The 17,696-nt window shown below is 38.7% G+C and overlaps 1 protein-coding gene across 3 annotated transcripts in view; it reads right to left on the bottom strand.

The window, feature by feature from the left end:
* Positions 1-2,320: 2,320 nt before the first annotated feature.
* The window catches only part of LOC121298910 (SH2 domain-containing adapter protein F-like), a 105,198-nt gene continuing 89,822 nt past the window's right edge, over positions 2,321-17,696 (bottom strand). For all 3 annotated transcript variants that reach the window (XM_041226219.1, XM_041226220.1, XM_041226221.1), the window contains 3 exons: positions 15,508-15,679; positions 14,521-14,640; positions 2,321-6,542 (listed from right to left, as the gene is read on the bottom strand). In XM_041226219.1, coding sequence (XP_041082153.1) covers positions 6,356-6,542; positions 14,521-14,640; positions 15,508-15,679 — 479 coding nt within the window. In that variant the 3' untranslated portion in view covers positions 2,321-6,355. The remainder of the gene's footprint in view (positions 6,543-14,520; positions 14,641-15,507; positions 15,680-17,696) is intronic.

Genomic DNA, 17,696 nt, shown 5'->3' with positions numbered 1-17,696 from the left:
AAAACATTCTGTTTTAATTGAAATTGTATTCATTTTGCATGAATATGTGGTTGACTTATTACTCATGTGTCTGTTCCTGTATGTTGTTTGTATTTAAATGTATGTCCACAGTACCCTTAAGGCCAAATTTATGGATGCACTTAACTTTGTAGAGCAGCCACTTAAGCAGATTAATATGCTTCTTGTGACTGGGACCTGAAGCATTTTTTTTTCATGTTGCTGATAGACCCCCCAAGCTCCACTAGAGGGAGTTGTGCACACCAGAAAGGAAAAAAACATTTTTTTAAATTTTTTTATTGCACCTCATTTTTAGATTACAATTTTTCCTGGTAGAATGTGCTTGAATGGAGAACCGTGATTTCTCAGTGCCTTAGATGCGTAACATTCAATCCTTTTTTTTTATTATTTTGTTTTTGTATTGCTGCAGTGCAGGGATGGGAAATAAGGCTCCTGTGGCATAGCAGTTTTGTCCAGTTGAAGTTGAGCTGGTTACCTATACATTTAGGCTAATCTGGCTCATTTTAAAACCTTGATTGGTAGAAACTGCTACGCAATAGTAGTCTTATATTCACCCCTGCTACAGTGACATTACTGTGCCAGCTAAGGTATGAAATACTATTATTATTATTATTATTATTATTGTTGTTTTAGTCATTTAGCAGACGCTTTTATCCAAAGCGACTTACGACTTGGGGGTGAACTATGAATCGTCAACAACTGTTGCAGCAGAGTCATTACAATAGGACCTTGGTTCCTGTTGCATCGCATCAGATGTTTGACAGCCTTTATTCGACCAGCTTTTCTGATCCTGTCCCAGAACACAGAAACATTACAATATCATTATATAGATATGACTTATCTTTCTGCTGTACTATATGATGTATTCACATAGTCTGATACATGTACAGCTTGTAAAAAAATACTGTATACAACATTTGAGTGCTAAATAGTATGTCTGGGGTTACAATATGTTTGGTATTAATTTCAGACTGGAGATGGGTGTTTCCAGTGTAAACTCAGTTTGTTTATAACCAGTTTTGGAAGGCTTTGTGTGCCCCCTAGAAAGTTTGATGTTTGACCCTTGTTGTCTGAAGACCTCTAGTCCCTACTTGCAGGGTGCTAATTTTCTGCAAGGAAAATTAGACATGAGGAAGTTTGAATCCAAAACAAAAGCCATTAAAATGAATGGATTCAAAAGGTTAAAACTTGTATCAGACACCATGCAGCTGACACATACTTACCCCAAAAGACTTAAAGCTGTTATTGCAGCGAAAGGTGGCTCTACCAAATATTAATATGTGGGGGTTGAATACTTATGCAAGCAAGATATTTCAGTTTTTTATTTTTCTTAAAAATATTTCCCAACATAAAACCAGTGTCACCTTACAGTAATTGATTTTGAGTTTAAGTGTTTTAAAATAAAATATCGAACAGAATGAAATTTCAATGTACCATTTGTAATTCAGTAATATGAGAGAATTGGTCAGGGGTCTGAATACCTTTGCAAGGCACTGTGTGTGTGTGTGTATATATATATATATATATATATATATATCGCCAATATAAGCACCAACTAAGATATAGCTTTGCAGTAAACTAATGTGATCCATCTGCATCTCCATCCATTTGCGTTGTTTTCCATCCTATGATGTAGATATCCTTCTGTCTGGTGTTTATTGCTGAAGTGTAATGCTGGCTCCAGGAATCAGCTCGTTTTGCCTCCCCAACACATCAGCACACACAACGGCTGCGATGCTTGCTCCGGGGATCAACCCAGTGTGGTCTCCTCAGTGCATCAGCATGACAACCGTCTGGATTGATCTAAGTAGGGTGCTTGTCCAGTTGTCAGGGAAGGTCAGTGAACGTGCTATGTCATAATCTCAGGGTGTATGGAGGCTGTGTGGTCAGGGAACGTGCTATGTCATAATCTCGGTGTATTGAGGCTCTGTGGTCATGGAACATGCTATATCTATCTCAGGGCGTATAGAGGCGCTGTGGTCAGGGAACATGCTATATCTATCTCGGTGTATAGAGGCTCTGTGGTCAGGGAACATGCTATGTCAGTCTCAGGGCGTATAGAGGCTCTGGTCAGGGAACGTGCTATATCTATCTCGGGGTGTATAGAGGCCCTGTGGTCAGGGAACGTGCTATGTCATAGTCTCCGGGTGTATAGAGGCTCTGTGGTCAGGGAAAGTGCTATGTCATAATCTCAGGGTGTATGAAGGTTCTGTGTAAGGGCACCAAACAGAGTAGTTTAAAGTGCCCACTGTAGAAAAGGGCTACAGTGTGAGAGGAAAACATGAGACAAAACACCAGAATCATTTCCAAATTTATTTCCATACAATAATCAGTGTATTTTATATTCAATGTCCTGGACAAAACATTTAGTATATACATTTGGTGAACAGGACTGTTGATATGTAGAGCATACAATACATATGCCTCAGACACTGATATTCAAGCACACACACACATACAAATAATCAAACAGTAATGTGTCTTATGCTCAACTGGTAACTGCAAGTTCATGGATATCAATATAAACTGTGTTGGTCACTGTCCAATTTCATTATTATGCTCTGCAGAATTTAAAATTGGATAATTTGTAGGGATTCTGTCCAGTGTAATACATGCTACATGTGCGGGGAGTGGGCAGTAATTAAAAATACCTTCAATTAGTCCACTACAAAATTCAGCTGATTCTAAATGTTTAAACCACTCTAATAGTCTGTATTACAGACTAGCTGTCTATAATGATCATGAAAATGAATAATCTTTATACAAGCACAAGCGGTCTACAAAGACTTTGATCTGTATATTAAAATCGACACAAGCTGTAAATAGTAGTAGAAGAAGCAACACACGCAATGTTTCTTTTTTTTTTTTTTATTGCATACACTCCTACACAAGAAAGGGCACATGTCTGCAGCGTCCCAGGAAATCCAAACCGATCAAGGCCTTTGGTTCATGGAAAATGTCTTGGTGCCTGAGATCATGATCAGCTGTCTTTATGAAAAACAAACTATTTGATTTATCAGCCATTAAAATAACACTTATTTAAATAGGTCAAGTGTTAAAGAATCCCCTGCAGTGCTCGGAAGAAAACCCTTACTCTACCTCGCACTATATTCAGTACACAATCCCTCCTTCAACACTGCTGGTGCTTGGATTGAAATGAGTGCCTAATGTGGGAACAGAAAACCAGCCTTGTTGCAGGAGGGAGTGTGATCTGGATACACTGATATCCTTAGATGCTTTTTTTTCCCCCCTGCTGGCACTATGTTTAAAAATATTACGCTGCAATATGGACAACACAGGACACACCAATGGCAATGCTATGCATTTCTTGCTGACTTTGCTACCCTGATTTGCACTAGTCTTGGTTTACCCTACCTAACAGAACATTAGAGCAGTGCACATTAGAATCTGTGAAACCAGCTGTCTAAAGCTTGTGAATAGGGCAAATTAAATGCCCACATACATTTAGACACCCAGACTCTCTCACACAGACCTGCAGATATTAGCACTACATGATCCCGAAAACAACCATTTCTATTTATTATTATTATTGCAGTTCTCAAAGGCATTACTGTCACTAGGCTCATGTCTCACATTTTCCAGTCATTCTTTCCTTCACATTCTAATTTGTTAGGATTACATATTAAAGCTAAAAATGTCCCAACAAATTCTTAGACAATAAAAATAATATTGTTTTGAAATGTCTTGAAGTCTAGGCTTGTCATCCCTTAGCAGAGTTTGTTTACATTTGGATTTTCTATAAACCCAGATATTTTTACTGGATATTAATCATATGAAAAGTGGCTTTGATTGCTGCGGAGGGATGGGATGGCATACCAGTGTTAACAGCCTCATTTAGCAGTTATGACAACTAAAACCCTTCTGCTGTGAATCTGTTCCCTTAATTTGCTCTGTGACAGTGTGTGTGCAACATCTGATCTTATACTTCTTGACTGCTAGACCAATGTTGCTTTAGGAGAAATTAATCTACTGCCATGTTTCAGGCTTTAGGGTGTTTTTCTTTTTTTAAACATGTAATTTCTCTATGCTAGATCAACAATGGCAACATACTTTATAATGAGCCAACATGTTCTTGACTGGAGGCTTACTTGATCTCCTTTGCTGACATTCTTAAGCTGCCTATTATAGACCTCAAAGACTGTCCCAGTCAATCAGGTTCTTAGAGAAGTGGTTATTCTCACTTGTAGATGCCAGCCAAGTTTAAGGTATTGTGAGTATGGTAACCTTCATCTGAAAGAGTTGGATGAAATCAATTTGTTTTCTGGTTATTGCTTAACATACCAGCACAAGGAAAGTCTGTTGTGGGACACTGAAATGCATTCATTTTATCTAAACACTAGTGGATCGACATTTTGCAGCTGCGCAGAACCTCCTGCAATGTGTACTTTACCTTTGCTGTATCCCGTGCTGTCCACATCGCAGCAATTGCGATCCTTAGAAGACATTTCTCCTGGTGAGCGCTCCTGAGTAACTGCTGGGAAATGTATTGCCAGTTGATTTACCCATGATGTGGAATTATCAAGCAACATGCTTAAAAATCTAACGCTGTGCACAGCAAAGGCAACGTAATGCTTTTCATGTAAACTTTAGTGTTCTGCAACACTTTACATCTTTAAAAGAAAGGACTTTGCAAAAAGCAACACATGAGAGTGAATGTGACATATCTGATTATTTCTGTCTTCAAAAGTAAGTAAAACTCTAGGTTTTGACCTATTTTTAATATTTAAATGATGGATTAAATTCCATCTGCTCCAAACGACCAGTGTCAAAACTGTTAATTGAATTTATTTAAACTTAACTAGTGGTTGTCTATAGCAAGTTTTAATTTAATCCACCCAACAGCGTTTTATAACAAGACTACAATAAGCCAGGCAAAAATATATGTACATAATAATTAATTTATTATAAAACAAAACATAACACATTGTTCTTTAATTCTTTAAATACACCCATACCTCAGAAGAAAAACTAGTTCTGTAATACTGTATCCCACACCATTGCATTAAAAAAAAATAAACGTTTCCACCAGTTATATAAGCAATAAGCAAATCAACTAGGTTATGTCAATGGCTTTTGCGTGCCCCAATTTAGGTTTTCAAAAAGTATGGTGGAGAAGTCAGTTATTGCTCTTGGGGACAGACTGTGTACATAACAAGTTGTATCTTCAGAACCATGGGCTGTCCCCAATTACAGTTTACAGTACCAGAGGGTGGTTATCTATTAGTATGTCCAACAACACAGTACCACAGCAACACTGTCTGTCTGATCACTTGCTTTTTAAAATTATACCACAGCCCCAATGTCATTTAGGAGAGAAATTCATACGAAGTGTAGCAGCCCCCTTACGGAAAAATAAAAACAGTCTACACACAAGCCAAACCCTTGGAAATCCATCCTGAGAAATGTAAACTCTGACATAAATGTGACCTCAAAGCAAATCAAAAATATGCCCAATTTCATTACCATTTGACTGGACACACACATAAGCAGAACTTATTGGGGGGGGTCTACAGTGTGTGTAACTATCTAAAATGGCTAAACTCTATCGATCAGCTTTGATCTTGAACTTTTTTGAGTTCCATAAGAAGTTTTTTGGTGGTCTACAGGGGTGTGTGTGCAGAGCACAGTAAGGCTGAGCAGTGGAAACACAGTTTAAGTCATAATGAGCTGGGGAGCTTTTTATAACTTCATAATAAAATAATAAAATTAAACTACAAGGGAGATCACGAAATAGCAGGCTGCTTACAACAGTGTATCGAGGACTTCTTAAACAAACCAGGATTTAATTTGGGGATCAGACCATTAGCCCAAGGAAGGCTTTTATTGCGGCACAGGCTATTCTGGGATCTTCTTTAGTCACTGCGCAGATGGGGAATAGTACCTGCAGTGACAGACATCCTTGGGGGGCTTCTTTTTAGACCTTGCAGACTTGTTCAGAAATACTAACAGCTGATATCAAAGAACGACAGTGTTAAACAAAGAGGGTCTCATTAATACATATAAAATAGACAGGTCACTGAACCATAGAATGCACAGCAGCTCCTACTGGCGATTCAAGAGGATTACATGCAATGATGGGACTGAAACAGAAGCCACCCCCAAGTTCTACTATTAACTCACCGGATTTTAGAAACAACCGGAATTCCAATAGCCTAGCGCTTAATTCTATTAATAATAATTTATGCACACACTTACACGCACACATTCGCATCCACTCTGCAGATCTAAAGTCCTAGATGAGATGACCTTTGTGATGTTGGGAGGAGGCACTGGTGGCAGATTTTCTCTCTGTCCAGTGCTGCTCCCAGTGGCTACACTACAGCGTCCTGATGGCAACAGGGTAGAGCAGAGACATGTGCTCTGCCCCTTTGATGGGCAGCTTGCGGCTAGTGTAGAAGTGGATGACCTCTGGCACGCTGTTGAAGGGAGAACTGTTCTGGCCCAGGATGTACTTGTTCTCTTTGGTACGGGAAAGTTTCATATGCATGAAGCCCTGGCTACTCCTGGCGGGAGAGAGTGAGAATGAGATTTTAAAAACTATTAAATAAAACAAGTTAAAACAATTATTTTATTGGACAATAACCATAATTAAACTTGATTAAGGGAATCAATGAATATAATTGTGTACCAGCTATGAATATGAAAGCAAAGCCACTACCTCAAAGGGTTATATACATAGATCAGAGAACACAGCTGCGAACTGAGTGGAGACCGAAAGTGGAGATCTAAGGAATGGATTTAGCAAGCCACGTTATTGATGCAGAATTGTTGGGATACCTTAATAACTGACCTGACTAAATTACAGGCTAAACCAGATACTAGGAACTAGATGACCTCTAAAATACAGTTTTCCACTTGCCAAATGTTGCTTTCATTGAAATAGTCATCTCTGAACACTATTTAGTAAGTAAAAGAAACCAAGTTATCCAGAAAGCCAGCAACATGCTTTCTGTGGATGCTGCTAGTTACAGCATGGTCCACACTGATTGAAAGTCTTAGTTTAGTGTTTCTGTGCTCTGATCCCAGAAGAGATCCACTGAAGATATTGCCTCTTAAATACAAATGCACCGGAGAAAACCACGGAGATGAAACAGTCTCAGTTTCCAGACTGTCCTTGGAGACAGAAGCATGCAGAGGCAGTCATGTAGAATGGAACTGTTACAGTACATTTTTACACGGTCAGTTAAGGACACAAATAATATTTACAAACACAACCAGGTATCAGAAAATATAGCAGCATTTGATTTTATTTTTTAATAACAACCTCTGTGGAAGCTTTTAATCTGTTAACTACAGACTGTATCTGGTAGGTTCATGTGCTTTAATGTATACACAGCACACATTATTTTGGTATCATTTTTACGGTGCTGTTTTTAAGTGATGTAAGCATTATATTGTTATAACATTTACAACTCTTGGATGTTAATTGTATGTTATCTTTACAGCAGTTTGAGATGTCTGGGTCAGGTCACCATTGTAAATGAGAACTGTGTTTTACCTGGTTGAATAAAAGGAATTGATTCATAGATTGTATTCGGCCGTCAAAGAAAATGTATTCAGACTTTTGTCAGAATTTTCATGAGCCGCAATCTTTTTCAAAAGCTTCTGCTGCAAGTCAAACATGTGGAAGCATTTCTGCATGCAATACAACAGTACAGGACGCAGGAGTGGCGACTCCATCTCGGCGTTGTACTTCTGGAGGAGCATGCAGTGCGTTTATTTTGGTACACAGTGTGTCCACGCAGCTCTCAGGACTGTTTGTGAGCTTTCTCCCACTGAGTGCTGTTTGAGCTGACTGCGAGCGATGAGGCTGATGGAGGACAGTTGACGGCTAGGACAGCGATTGAGCTAAGTGTTCCAGTCTGCTCTCGCCTGCCGTTTATCTCAGACAGTCACACTATTACTGACTGCAACACAGCCAGCATCTGACAACAGTGTCCCGACTGCCATCTTTCACCAAGCAAGACTGAAATGATTTGTTTCTCTCAAGTGAAGGGCTCATCATCAAAGAGATGAAAGATGTTAGAATGTACATTTGGCTTGAACACTGCTGTAATAAAGAAGTACAGCTATGGCCAAAAGTTTTGTATCACCTACAATTTTAGGATTGAGATAATTAAAAAAAAAAAAAAAAAAAAACAACACACTATATAAAAAATGTAGATGTTTGATATTGCAAAAGTCTACCGGAAGCCATAATAGTGTACAGTATTTAATGTTATATTTCAAAATGTCACGTTTGTACTTTTTTGTTATTGTTTTTGTTAAGTATATGAAAATCTACAAAGCAATATGTTAATGTAACATTACTCAGCAGATTTCATTCGACTTTATAAAGCAATATTAGTTAATTCTATAGAGTGATACAAAACCTTTGGCTATAGTTGTATTTGAGAGGAAGACCTACAACTTGTTTGTTTACATTTTGCTTGTCCTAGATACTGCTTTGTACATTATTTGTTCTGGACAAATGCTCAGTAAGTCCAGTGTAGTGGGAACAAATGCGGGACAGAATTCATGTGGTCAGCATTGTTTTGCTATATAATCAAAAGTGTAAAATACTAATCAACAGGTTAGGATTAGGCTTTATAATCCAATGGTGAGACTGTGTTCAGTTCTTGTCACCGGAGATTCCAACAAAGAGCAAGAAGACTTCCCAGGTCTCAAATGCATGATTTATGAGAGTCAAACAGAGTGCAGATTAGGGTTAGGACAGAGAGAAGGTGGTGTTACTTTACAACAGTTGTGAGTGTATGGAATGGGTTACCAAGCCATATTGATGCTGAATCATTAGGCTCCTTTAAATCAAAAGATAAAGATCTAGGATAAATCAGCTACCAGGAACTAGGCGAGATTTGACTGGAGGAATAACTCCTTCTTGTTGGTAAAATTGTTCTTATCATCAGACTTTGGATAAAGGCACCTGCCAAATAAATAAATAATAACAATACATAATAATATGTAGCCCTATCAATAGTCTTGAAGGAGTTGTGGTCAAATCCATTACAATGTGGATTCAGACCGTAGGATTCCACAGAAATTCAAGGAAGACCTCTGCTTTCAATTCCATCACAGTTCACATCACATCATGTCGCATCACAGCTGTCACTTCTAACCGGCATGGCCACAGGCCAGCTGAGTAACCCACCTTCGCCAGATCCCTCCCTGTGCAATTATCTAGAGGAAACTGACACAAAATGTACTTTCACACTGTTGGATAATGGTAACATTTAGAGGTTGTTCATGGCTGAAAGGGTGAAACTAAATTTTACAGTATGATGTTTTACTTCTTTGTAAAAAATGACTGTACAATTGATAGATAAAACAGCTGGAACCAAAAAGAAATGACTAAGATTGGTCAGTTCTACTGGAGATGCAGTATCTACTGTACAGGTTGCTTATAAACTTGGGAACCAAACAGCAACGGTGGAGAAAAGGTATTGGCCATACAGGGAGAATGAGAATATGCTGGAATAGCACTGGAATATGGTGACGTTTTCACTGGATAGGCTCCATTTTGACCTGTAGAGGGTGCTGTGTACCCATAATTGACCAAAAATGACAAACAATTGCATGTGTGCTTTATATAAGGCAACTAGGGTTTGATTTGATTAGCCTCTAACACACCTCAGTACAGTGGGTTGTCTTAGAGCAATTTACAGTACCTGGGAATACACAGTGATGACACCAACCACTTGTTTTAACCTCAGGTAGGAACCCAGGGAAGTTCCCAAATGCTGTTAAAAACTTCTGTCGCTTTAATCAATTTGACCCCTTTGTGTACAGACAGGTTAGTCGTTTCCAGCAAAAAAGTGTTTAATTTGCCGTTCTGTTATTTGGCTATAACAGAAAGGACATTCTCTATAGTAAACAATGGGAGAGCAGTGTCTGGTTGTTGCATAACAGAATATAAACCATTTGTGGTTGCTATTTTTGTTAGTGGAAATAAATATGCCAAACTTTATAGAAAAATATAAGGATCTGGTCTTCTGACATCTATAGCTTTTCTGCAGTTGCCATTTTTGTTACTATCTGACACTTCCCAGCAGTACCCAACTTGAATGAGCAAGAAACACAGATTGTTTGCACGACACAGACTGGAACACACAGTAGGGAGCCACTTTGAGCTGCACCCCTCTGGCATTCTACTCTTGTTGTGAGATCCCTGCCATCAATCTCCCATGTGTGAAAGACACAGGGTCGTCCCTCTGGCGCAGCACCCTCTAACTGATGGAAGAAATCGTAAATGGATTGTGACTTGCACCAGGTGGAGCCTGTATCCCTGCAGTGATAGATGTTATATTGAGTAGAAATTCACTCCAAAGTCATTGGACAGGTTCTTTTAGAGATCCTTGGGGCACTGCAGCCCATGCCATGAAACAACACAACTGCATATCAGACTAAAGAGGACTTAACACCCACAGGAGGCAGAATAGCTTTTCATGTCATTTAAGACGTTTCAAGTCAAGCAAATTTACTGGTGTATAAAATAATAAAAAAAAAAACAAAAAAAAAAAAAACATCATAGCCATTCTTTTGTAGTGCCATTTTAATTTAAAAGGCACGTATTTGAAATTGTAAGGTAACTAAAATTAAAATCTGCAGCCACATAAAACAACGAGTCCACTTTGAAGCTTGCCCCGATATTTAAAGTAAAAAATAGAAATATTTTAAAACTAGCTAGAAATTACTTGGTTGCAGTAACAAAAGTTACAGTATTGTTTTGAGTTAAGTTTTTTGTATTATAGAATGGTCTCTGTTTTGAAGCAGCACAAAGACAAATACACAATTTAACAGAATAAAAAAACATTTTATGGTGTAAAACAAAAAACAACTTGTTCATTCATGCAACTATTCACACTGCTTTATCCATCTAAAAAATATATATTTGAACTTGCTTTAAAATCACGTTGTATAATAAACCAATGCTTCTGACATGGCAAGTACTTTGAATGGCTATTTATGCTATTTGCCTTTAAGAACAGTACTTGGTGCGCTTCATGATTGTTTAGCACTTCCCTTTAAAAAGCTGCGTGTGGGAATTCTATGTATAGCACTGTGCAGAGATGCTATTCGGTGCTACTTGCATTTATTTGTAATTAATATATGTTCGGCAAGTACATATAAAACACCTACCCAATTTTGTACGTTTACAATTAGTAAAACAGTAACCTGACAAGGACTGAACAGGAAGGTTTGCTTGGTTTCTCAGAGCTTCTTAAATTGTTATTTTAAAAAAAATGGTCTCGCTACGCCCCACTTTCCAACAAGTTTAGGCGCCTGTGGTTATTATGTTGAAAAATGTATCACTGCGATGCGTACAACACAGGATACAGCAAGGATAAGAAACACATTGTTAATTTGTCAAAATACATAACCTTTCCTTTTAGTACCACTAAACTGGTACGGTCTATAATTGCTTTTTTGTAATGTGGGAAAGGTAAGCTAATATATCCCAAATTGCTCTTTTTGAAAGCATTCATGATAGTCTAAGGAGCTAAATGGTTCAGCAGGAAGATGAAAGGTTGCTTGATCCTTTTGAAATGGCACGGGTGTTTTGACGTTGGGATTTTTCCCACAGTTCACGTCAAAGCCAGCGGCTTAGAAGTCCCACTGATCTTTATATCAGAAGGTTTTAGCTTGAAAAGTGTATCTGCTTGACTTAGCTTCTTACAGGTTTCACCTGTGACCTTTATATCTAATTGTCAAAAGCAACGTCTAAAGACTCAGCCAGCTGTGGGTTTGCAAGATTGCTTAATCTCATATTTAGATCACCTTCTACAGCTCGGTTCAAGAGCTTACTTTGCACAGGAGGGATTTGTACAATGGAGTAACACATTATCTCAAGTTGATTGAGGTTTATGCAATAATGGGGCAAGCAACAAAAACAGAAATTTGAGTACAGGACATACACCCCCCCCCCCCCCCCCCAAACCCCCCTACATGTGGAATAAAATAGAATATATTTGCTCCCGATGCCACACAATTTGCAAGGCTAAACTGGGACTGGAACCCATTATCCTTCTCCCAGCTCTCTGTTATATCCACCGAGTTATACATCACCCTATAAAGATCAATTCTTTCCCAGTACACAGGGACGCTAATATTTGATCATACGTGTATTCTCTTTGTTTAGCTTTTGCAATAGCTCTAATCTGTAGTTTGAAAATCCAGTTAGTATCAGCATGCACAAATAACTGATCTCAGCAAATATTATTCTTTTTTTTTTGTATTTATTCAAATTTAAATCACATATTTTATTGATTGAAAAAGCATAAGAAACTTGTTAACTACGTGCTCTGCAACTGTAATGTATTCTTAACAAAATAATTGCCTCAACTGGAAGTGGGGATCATAGCCTACTTTTCTTAATTTATTTGCACACATTGACACAAGAGAGTTAATTTATCTTGTACGATACCTACACTTGAATAAGAGAAGCACAGAATACAATACGATTTTACTGATTGCAGACTTCAGAATAAACAACTTTACTAACTACAATGATATCTGATTGTTTTTATTATGCTTTCATTTTTTAATTTGCAACATGCTATTTTTTAAATTTCTTTTACAGTATCTACGATATATTACTACTAATGCTTGTTTTGTTGTAAATGAATCTTTAGTTTATTATAGCGTAGAGCCTAAATTATGCTATAGTGTTGCCTGTGTGCACTGGAAAATAAGATTTGAAAACACTGACAAAAAATACAGCAATCTCCCCTTCTCTTAACAGCACAGTCCTCTGACAGTGCTAGAATTGAGCAGCTCCATGTCCCATTGCAGCTCTGCAATACAATATATTTCAAAGCCCTGCAATGCACAGATAAGCCCTCGCTATAAGCTTTGGCTGTCAAGTTAAATCTCTGAACCAATTCCGCACACAGAACAGAGCAAATAACTCTTCCAAATGGACAGGCAGCGGGGCAGGTTTCCTCATGGCTTTCTGTTTGCTGGGGCTGAGGGCACACCTGTCACAAAATCACCACCACAACCTACTAGCTGAATGTATTCAAATGAAAGTGAATAGACAGACAGAAAGGGGAAACAAAGAAGAATAAAATAAAAAGGATTGTAAAACCAAGGCTTCTAGAGTATGGACCTGCCTTTGCTGCAAACCCAGAAAACATGGCTGCATTATTTTAGACCAATTAGGGCTATATCCATTAAAGCAAGGATTAGTAAGAACATGATACTTATTTCTAACTAGTATACATCAAATTCATTGTTCACAAGCAACGGTGAATAATGTAACAAGGACCAGAAGCCACAGGCAGAGTTTACTCAGAGAGGGGTGCGTATATGGAATGTGTTAGCCACGTTGTTGAAGCTGAATCACTGGGATCTTAAGACCCCACTTGACAAAGCTTTGGGATCAATCTGCTACTCGGAACCAGCTACCCATTTATGGGCCGAATGGCCTCCTCTGGTTTGTAACTTTTATGATGTTTTTATGTATCATATAATAGTGTACACAAGTGCGGTGTACATAAATGTACTTTGGTAAATTTAGAGTGGTAATGGCCATTTGCACATGTGGATTAAGTACAATTTTAGCCCGAGACCTGAGATCAAGATCCACACACAATGAATACATAGAAATGTGAACTGTTGTTCCTTATTATCACCTATTTTTAATGTATACACAAGTAGGGCTCCACACAGAGAATAATCTGTAATCTGAAATCACTTCAAGGAAAAACTCCTGCACTACGTTTAACGACAAGCCTACTCAGTGTACAGTTTGAAACATGTTTAGATAAATAAGGCAATAAGCCATGTTACAGCTGTGTGACAGCAAACAAGAGAAGAAATCTCTATTAATTGATCAGAGCCTGGCAGGAGGTTTTGCTTTGAACAACCCTCTCCTAGCAGCAGCTGTGGAATGTGTGAGGAGGCTTTATTAAAAGAGTGGCACAAAATACCAGCATTGGGGAAATAACTACCTCACAATTTAGTCATCTGCACAAAAAGAGTATAATAAAGCATAAGAAAATGTACGAACGAGAGGAGGTCACTTGGCCCATCAGTGCGCCTCCTGTTCCTAGTAGCTGACTGATTTTGAAATTTTGTCAAGTCGGGTGTTAAAAGGACCCCAGTGATTCAGTATCAACAACGTGGATAGATAACTCATTCCCATTCCATACCCTCACCACTCTGTGTGTCTCCTACCCTCTGTCCTCCAACACTTTTTAAGATTTTAAAGACTTCAAGTCCCCTTTAATTTTTCTAGGTTAAATAAATTATTGAGTGACAAAAAAACAACCCATTTTGATAATGCCATTTTGGCAAAAAAAACCAAAAAAAAAACCAAACAAACAAAAAAGTTTGTGCAAAAGGTTTCAAAGCTTTGTTCGTAGTCTTTTAAGGTTTCCCCAAAAGCTGCCACACTGTCACTGTTGAGTTCATCAAGGCCCTGTATTGTCTCAAACAGTGTAATCCATGTATTTGTTTATCTTAGTTAAGAAGGGCACCTACTTAAGTGAGAGCGAGTAGTCGTTCTTGCTGGTCTCGCTGTTCCTCACCAGGTAGCTGGCTTCTTTGCACAGACGCAAGAGGTTCTCTGCGTCCGTCCTGCTGATGGTGCCGTGGTACCAGCTGCAGGAGAGAAACACTTTTTACTGGAGCACACTTGTATGGCATCTGGTTTACATTTGCCATGGTACAGTTTTAGTGTAAACGCTGTGTGACCTGTAGACAGTTTCATCATTGGAAAATCAGGTCTCCACATACACTCCCCTACATCCCTAGTTGAAAAGACCAGTGGGCTGTAAACCTGAGCAAATCAAATGGTGGAACATACAGTCGCTTACTTATTCATACATAGCCAATAAAGAGTGTAGCATTTTGCATGGGCTCAGAAAATCCACAGAAGGCCACAATGATACTGTTGAAGCCAACATCACATTGGCTGGTTTTACACATCCCGAATATCACTAATCCTGTACTACTTTACCTATGGTAACATTTGGTAGTCCAAGGGTAGTACAAACCAGTTGGATAAGTGTTAATATCAAAATGGTAGAATGGTCATTGAATAAGACAAGGCTTCAAACACAGAGACTAACAAATTGCTCATAGGTTATTAACCATTTGATAGGCACAAATGGACTTTGACACCATCACTGTGCACCCCATGTCTTGTTCTGTGTCAGCACTCTACATCAGCTAGATACACCACAGCATGTGTGGACATAACCTGCTCAGCGACTTTAGAATATCTTCATTAAAGCAATGACTGTACAGTATTTAGGGATCCATGCTTGAGCTGCACATTTGTGTGGCTCTATTATCCCTGGGGTAGTCACTTTAGAGCGACATGGTATGGGTCTGCAGTCACAGACCTGGTCTATGCTTCCTGTTTGTGGAACCTCATAACTGGGGAATAACCAAGCCACTTGAAGGCCTCTCAATATCTAAGCGGGATCTCTCCCTGTTTGTGCTCCAGAGCACAGTCTGACTTACAACTGGTTCTCGAGGGGCAGGGTAGGATCAATCCTCTCCCCCAGGGAGGTGCTGTGTTCTAGGGAGCCAAGCTTCACGCCTGACAAGCTCCCACTTGAGTGGCGCTGGGGGGGGCGTGCCTTGCCCTCCTTGGTGGGTGACATATGCGATTTCTCAGCACCATCAAACTGGACTGTGGAAAGGAAAGAGAAACACTGTGAGGGGCACACGTTGTCCTGAAGACGCTAGTTCTCTAAAGGAACACTGGTTGTTGGTTTCATTTCTTCCTCTTGAAAGCACTGAGGGGTACTAGATTTATTTTGGCAACATAATCCCACTCTTTTACTGCTCATTCAGGCAGGCCAGCAATTTTCCCTTCTGTACCGGTCATGCTGGTCATGAATTATGACTAGTAGCAGAAACTGCAGTTCTGGCCACCTCTACAGATGGTAAAGAAGTATATTGCTGAAGTGGTATTGCCAAGCATGTTATTGGCCAGAATGTAAGAATTTAATAAAAAATATAATACGGCATAGATTTTCCTAACCACCGTCATTAGATCCCCATTAAAAAAATAAAAAAATAAAAAATAAAAAAACAACAAAATGCATTGATAAAGACTCTTCCTGCAACATGTAGGCTCTAAGTTACAAGATGATGAAAAACCATGGTGGTATTCTATCCCTTACTGCAAGTCTAGCAAGTCTATGCTGCAGTATAAATCTGTGCTGCAGCAGTGTAAGTGTTAAAGTAATTGAACGCCTCCAATATCCTTGATTTGGCTCCTGTTCATACACAGCATGGGTATTAAATGAAAATGGTCGTCTGCATACTTCCCTTATAGTGGTGTGGATGAATGTCTCCCAGTTAAAGGGGGAGAGAACATTATGTTGGATATGTGTTTAAACATTGGCTCCCTATATCTTAGTAATTGATTACATTTCCACACCATATGGTAGAGAGAGTCTTTAGTGGAAGCACATTTCCAACACGATGCTTGAGCAACATAAAACTGGGTAAAGCTACAGCTCTGAGCTGAGCACATCAAAGTTTGGCACAAATATAATCTAATTTAATATAGTTACCCTTTTTTATGGTTCACTTTACACTTCCCTGATATAAACAGTATCTATTACATTGTGTACTCCTATTCAAAACATATCATTTGGATAAAAAAAACAACAACAAAAAAACCCCAAAACATTGTACTGCATGCGGGAAATAAAATTTATGTTTTTTTACTGTACATACTTGTGTCATGGTTCTTTTCATATAAATGGTTGCTGGAATAAAAGCTGTATTTTACCTTCACACAACTTTTCTCCCCTCCTCCTCCTTTTGAACTCGAACACCCAGCACTGGGGGCACTACCAGGGATTACTGCACTTGTCTTGTAATGAGGTACACTAATGGGGCCTGAATCAACGAAAACACTATGTTGTGTCACTATCTCATTTTTATTTGGCAGTGATGTAATCCCTGGCGGTTACCAGAGATAGACTGGTATTAACAAACTGTGCTTGTAAGTCCCCCCATTGTAGAAATACAGCATTTGATGGCTAGTTATGTCATGCAAATCATTTCTGATAATGAATACAATACCTATAGAGCTGACATGATTAGGTCCAGAAGCAAGGCTGACGAGTCCTGATCCACAAGCTTAATATCTTGCATCTGACCAAGTCATAGTGAATTAGCAATTTTACAATGGAATGCATAGGTTCCATATATAATATAGTATTCCTAAATACAGAAATTGTCCAATCTTTAAATACATGGAAAAAAACAAACAAATGGCCAATACAATCCCAAAAGAGGAGTAGTGCCCCAAATAATCTCGATTATGCACAAACTAGGCAGGACATTTGATCCCACTAAAAACCGCATCTGAATTCAGAATGTATTTGTTTCTATGCAATAAACACAATTTTTTTGAGCAAGTTCACCAATGGGTTTCAACAAGCAAACCCAACAGAGCTGTAAAAAAAAAACAGTTCTGAAACTGTTCCCAAATTCTCCATAAGGGGTCTCCCCATCTCCATCTCTCAATGGGTTGAGTCAGTGTGGTTATTTGAGGACCTATTACACTATGTAACACAATTTTTGTTCCTGGGTAGTAAGTGTTATTTCCTAATTGCTTATGCCTCAAAAGTATAGAAAATGGATATTATTCCCCACAAAAACTTTGCTTTTGTGACCAGGACAGTGAT

This window comes from Polyodon spathula, chromosome 24 (genome assembly GCF_017654505.1).
Source record: "Polyodon spathula isolate WHYD16114869_AA chromosome 24, ASM1765450v1, whole genome shotgun sequence".
In the NCBI taxonomy this organism is placed as follows: Eukaryota; Metazoa; Chordata; class Actinopteri; order Acipenseriformes; family Polyodontidae; genus Polyodon; species Polyodon spathula.
Note: the sequence above shows the minus strand (reverse complement) of the source record. Positions and strands in the feature narration are given on the sequence as shown.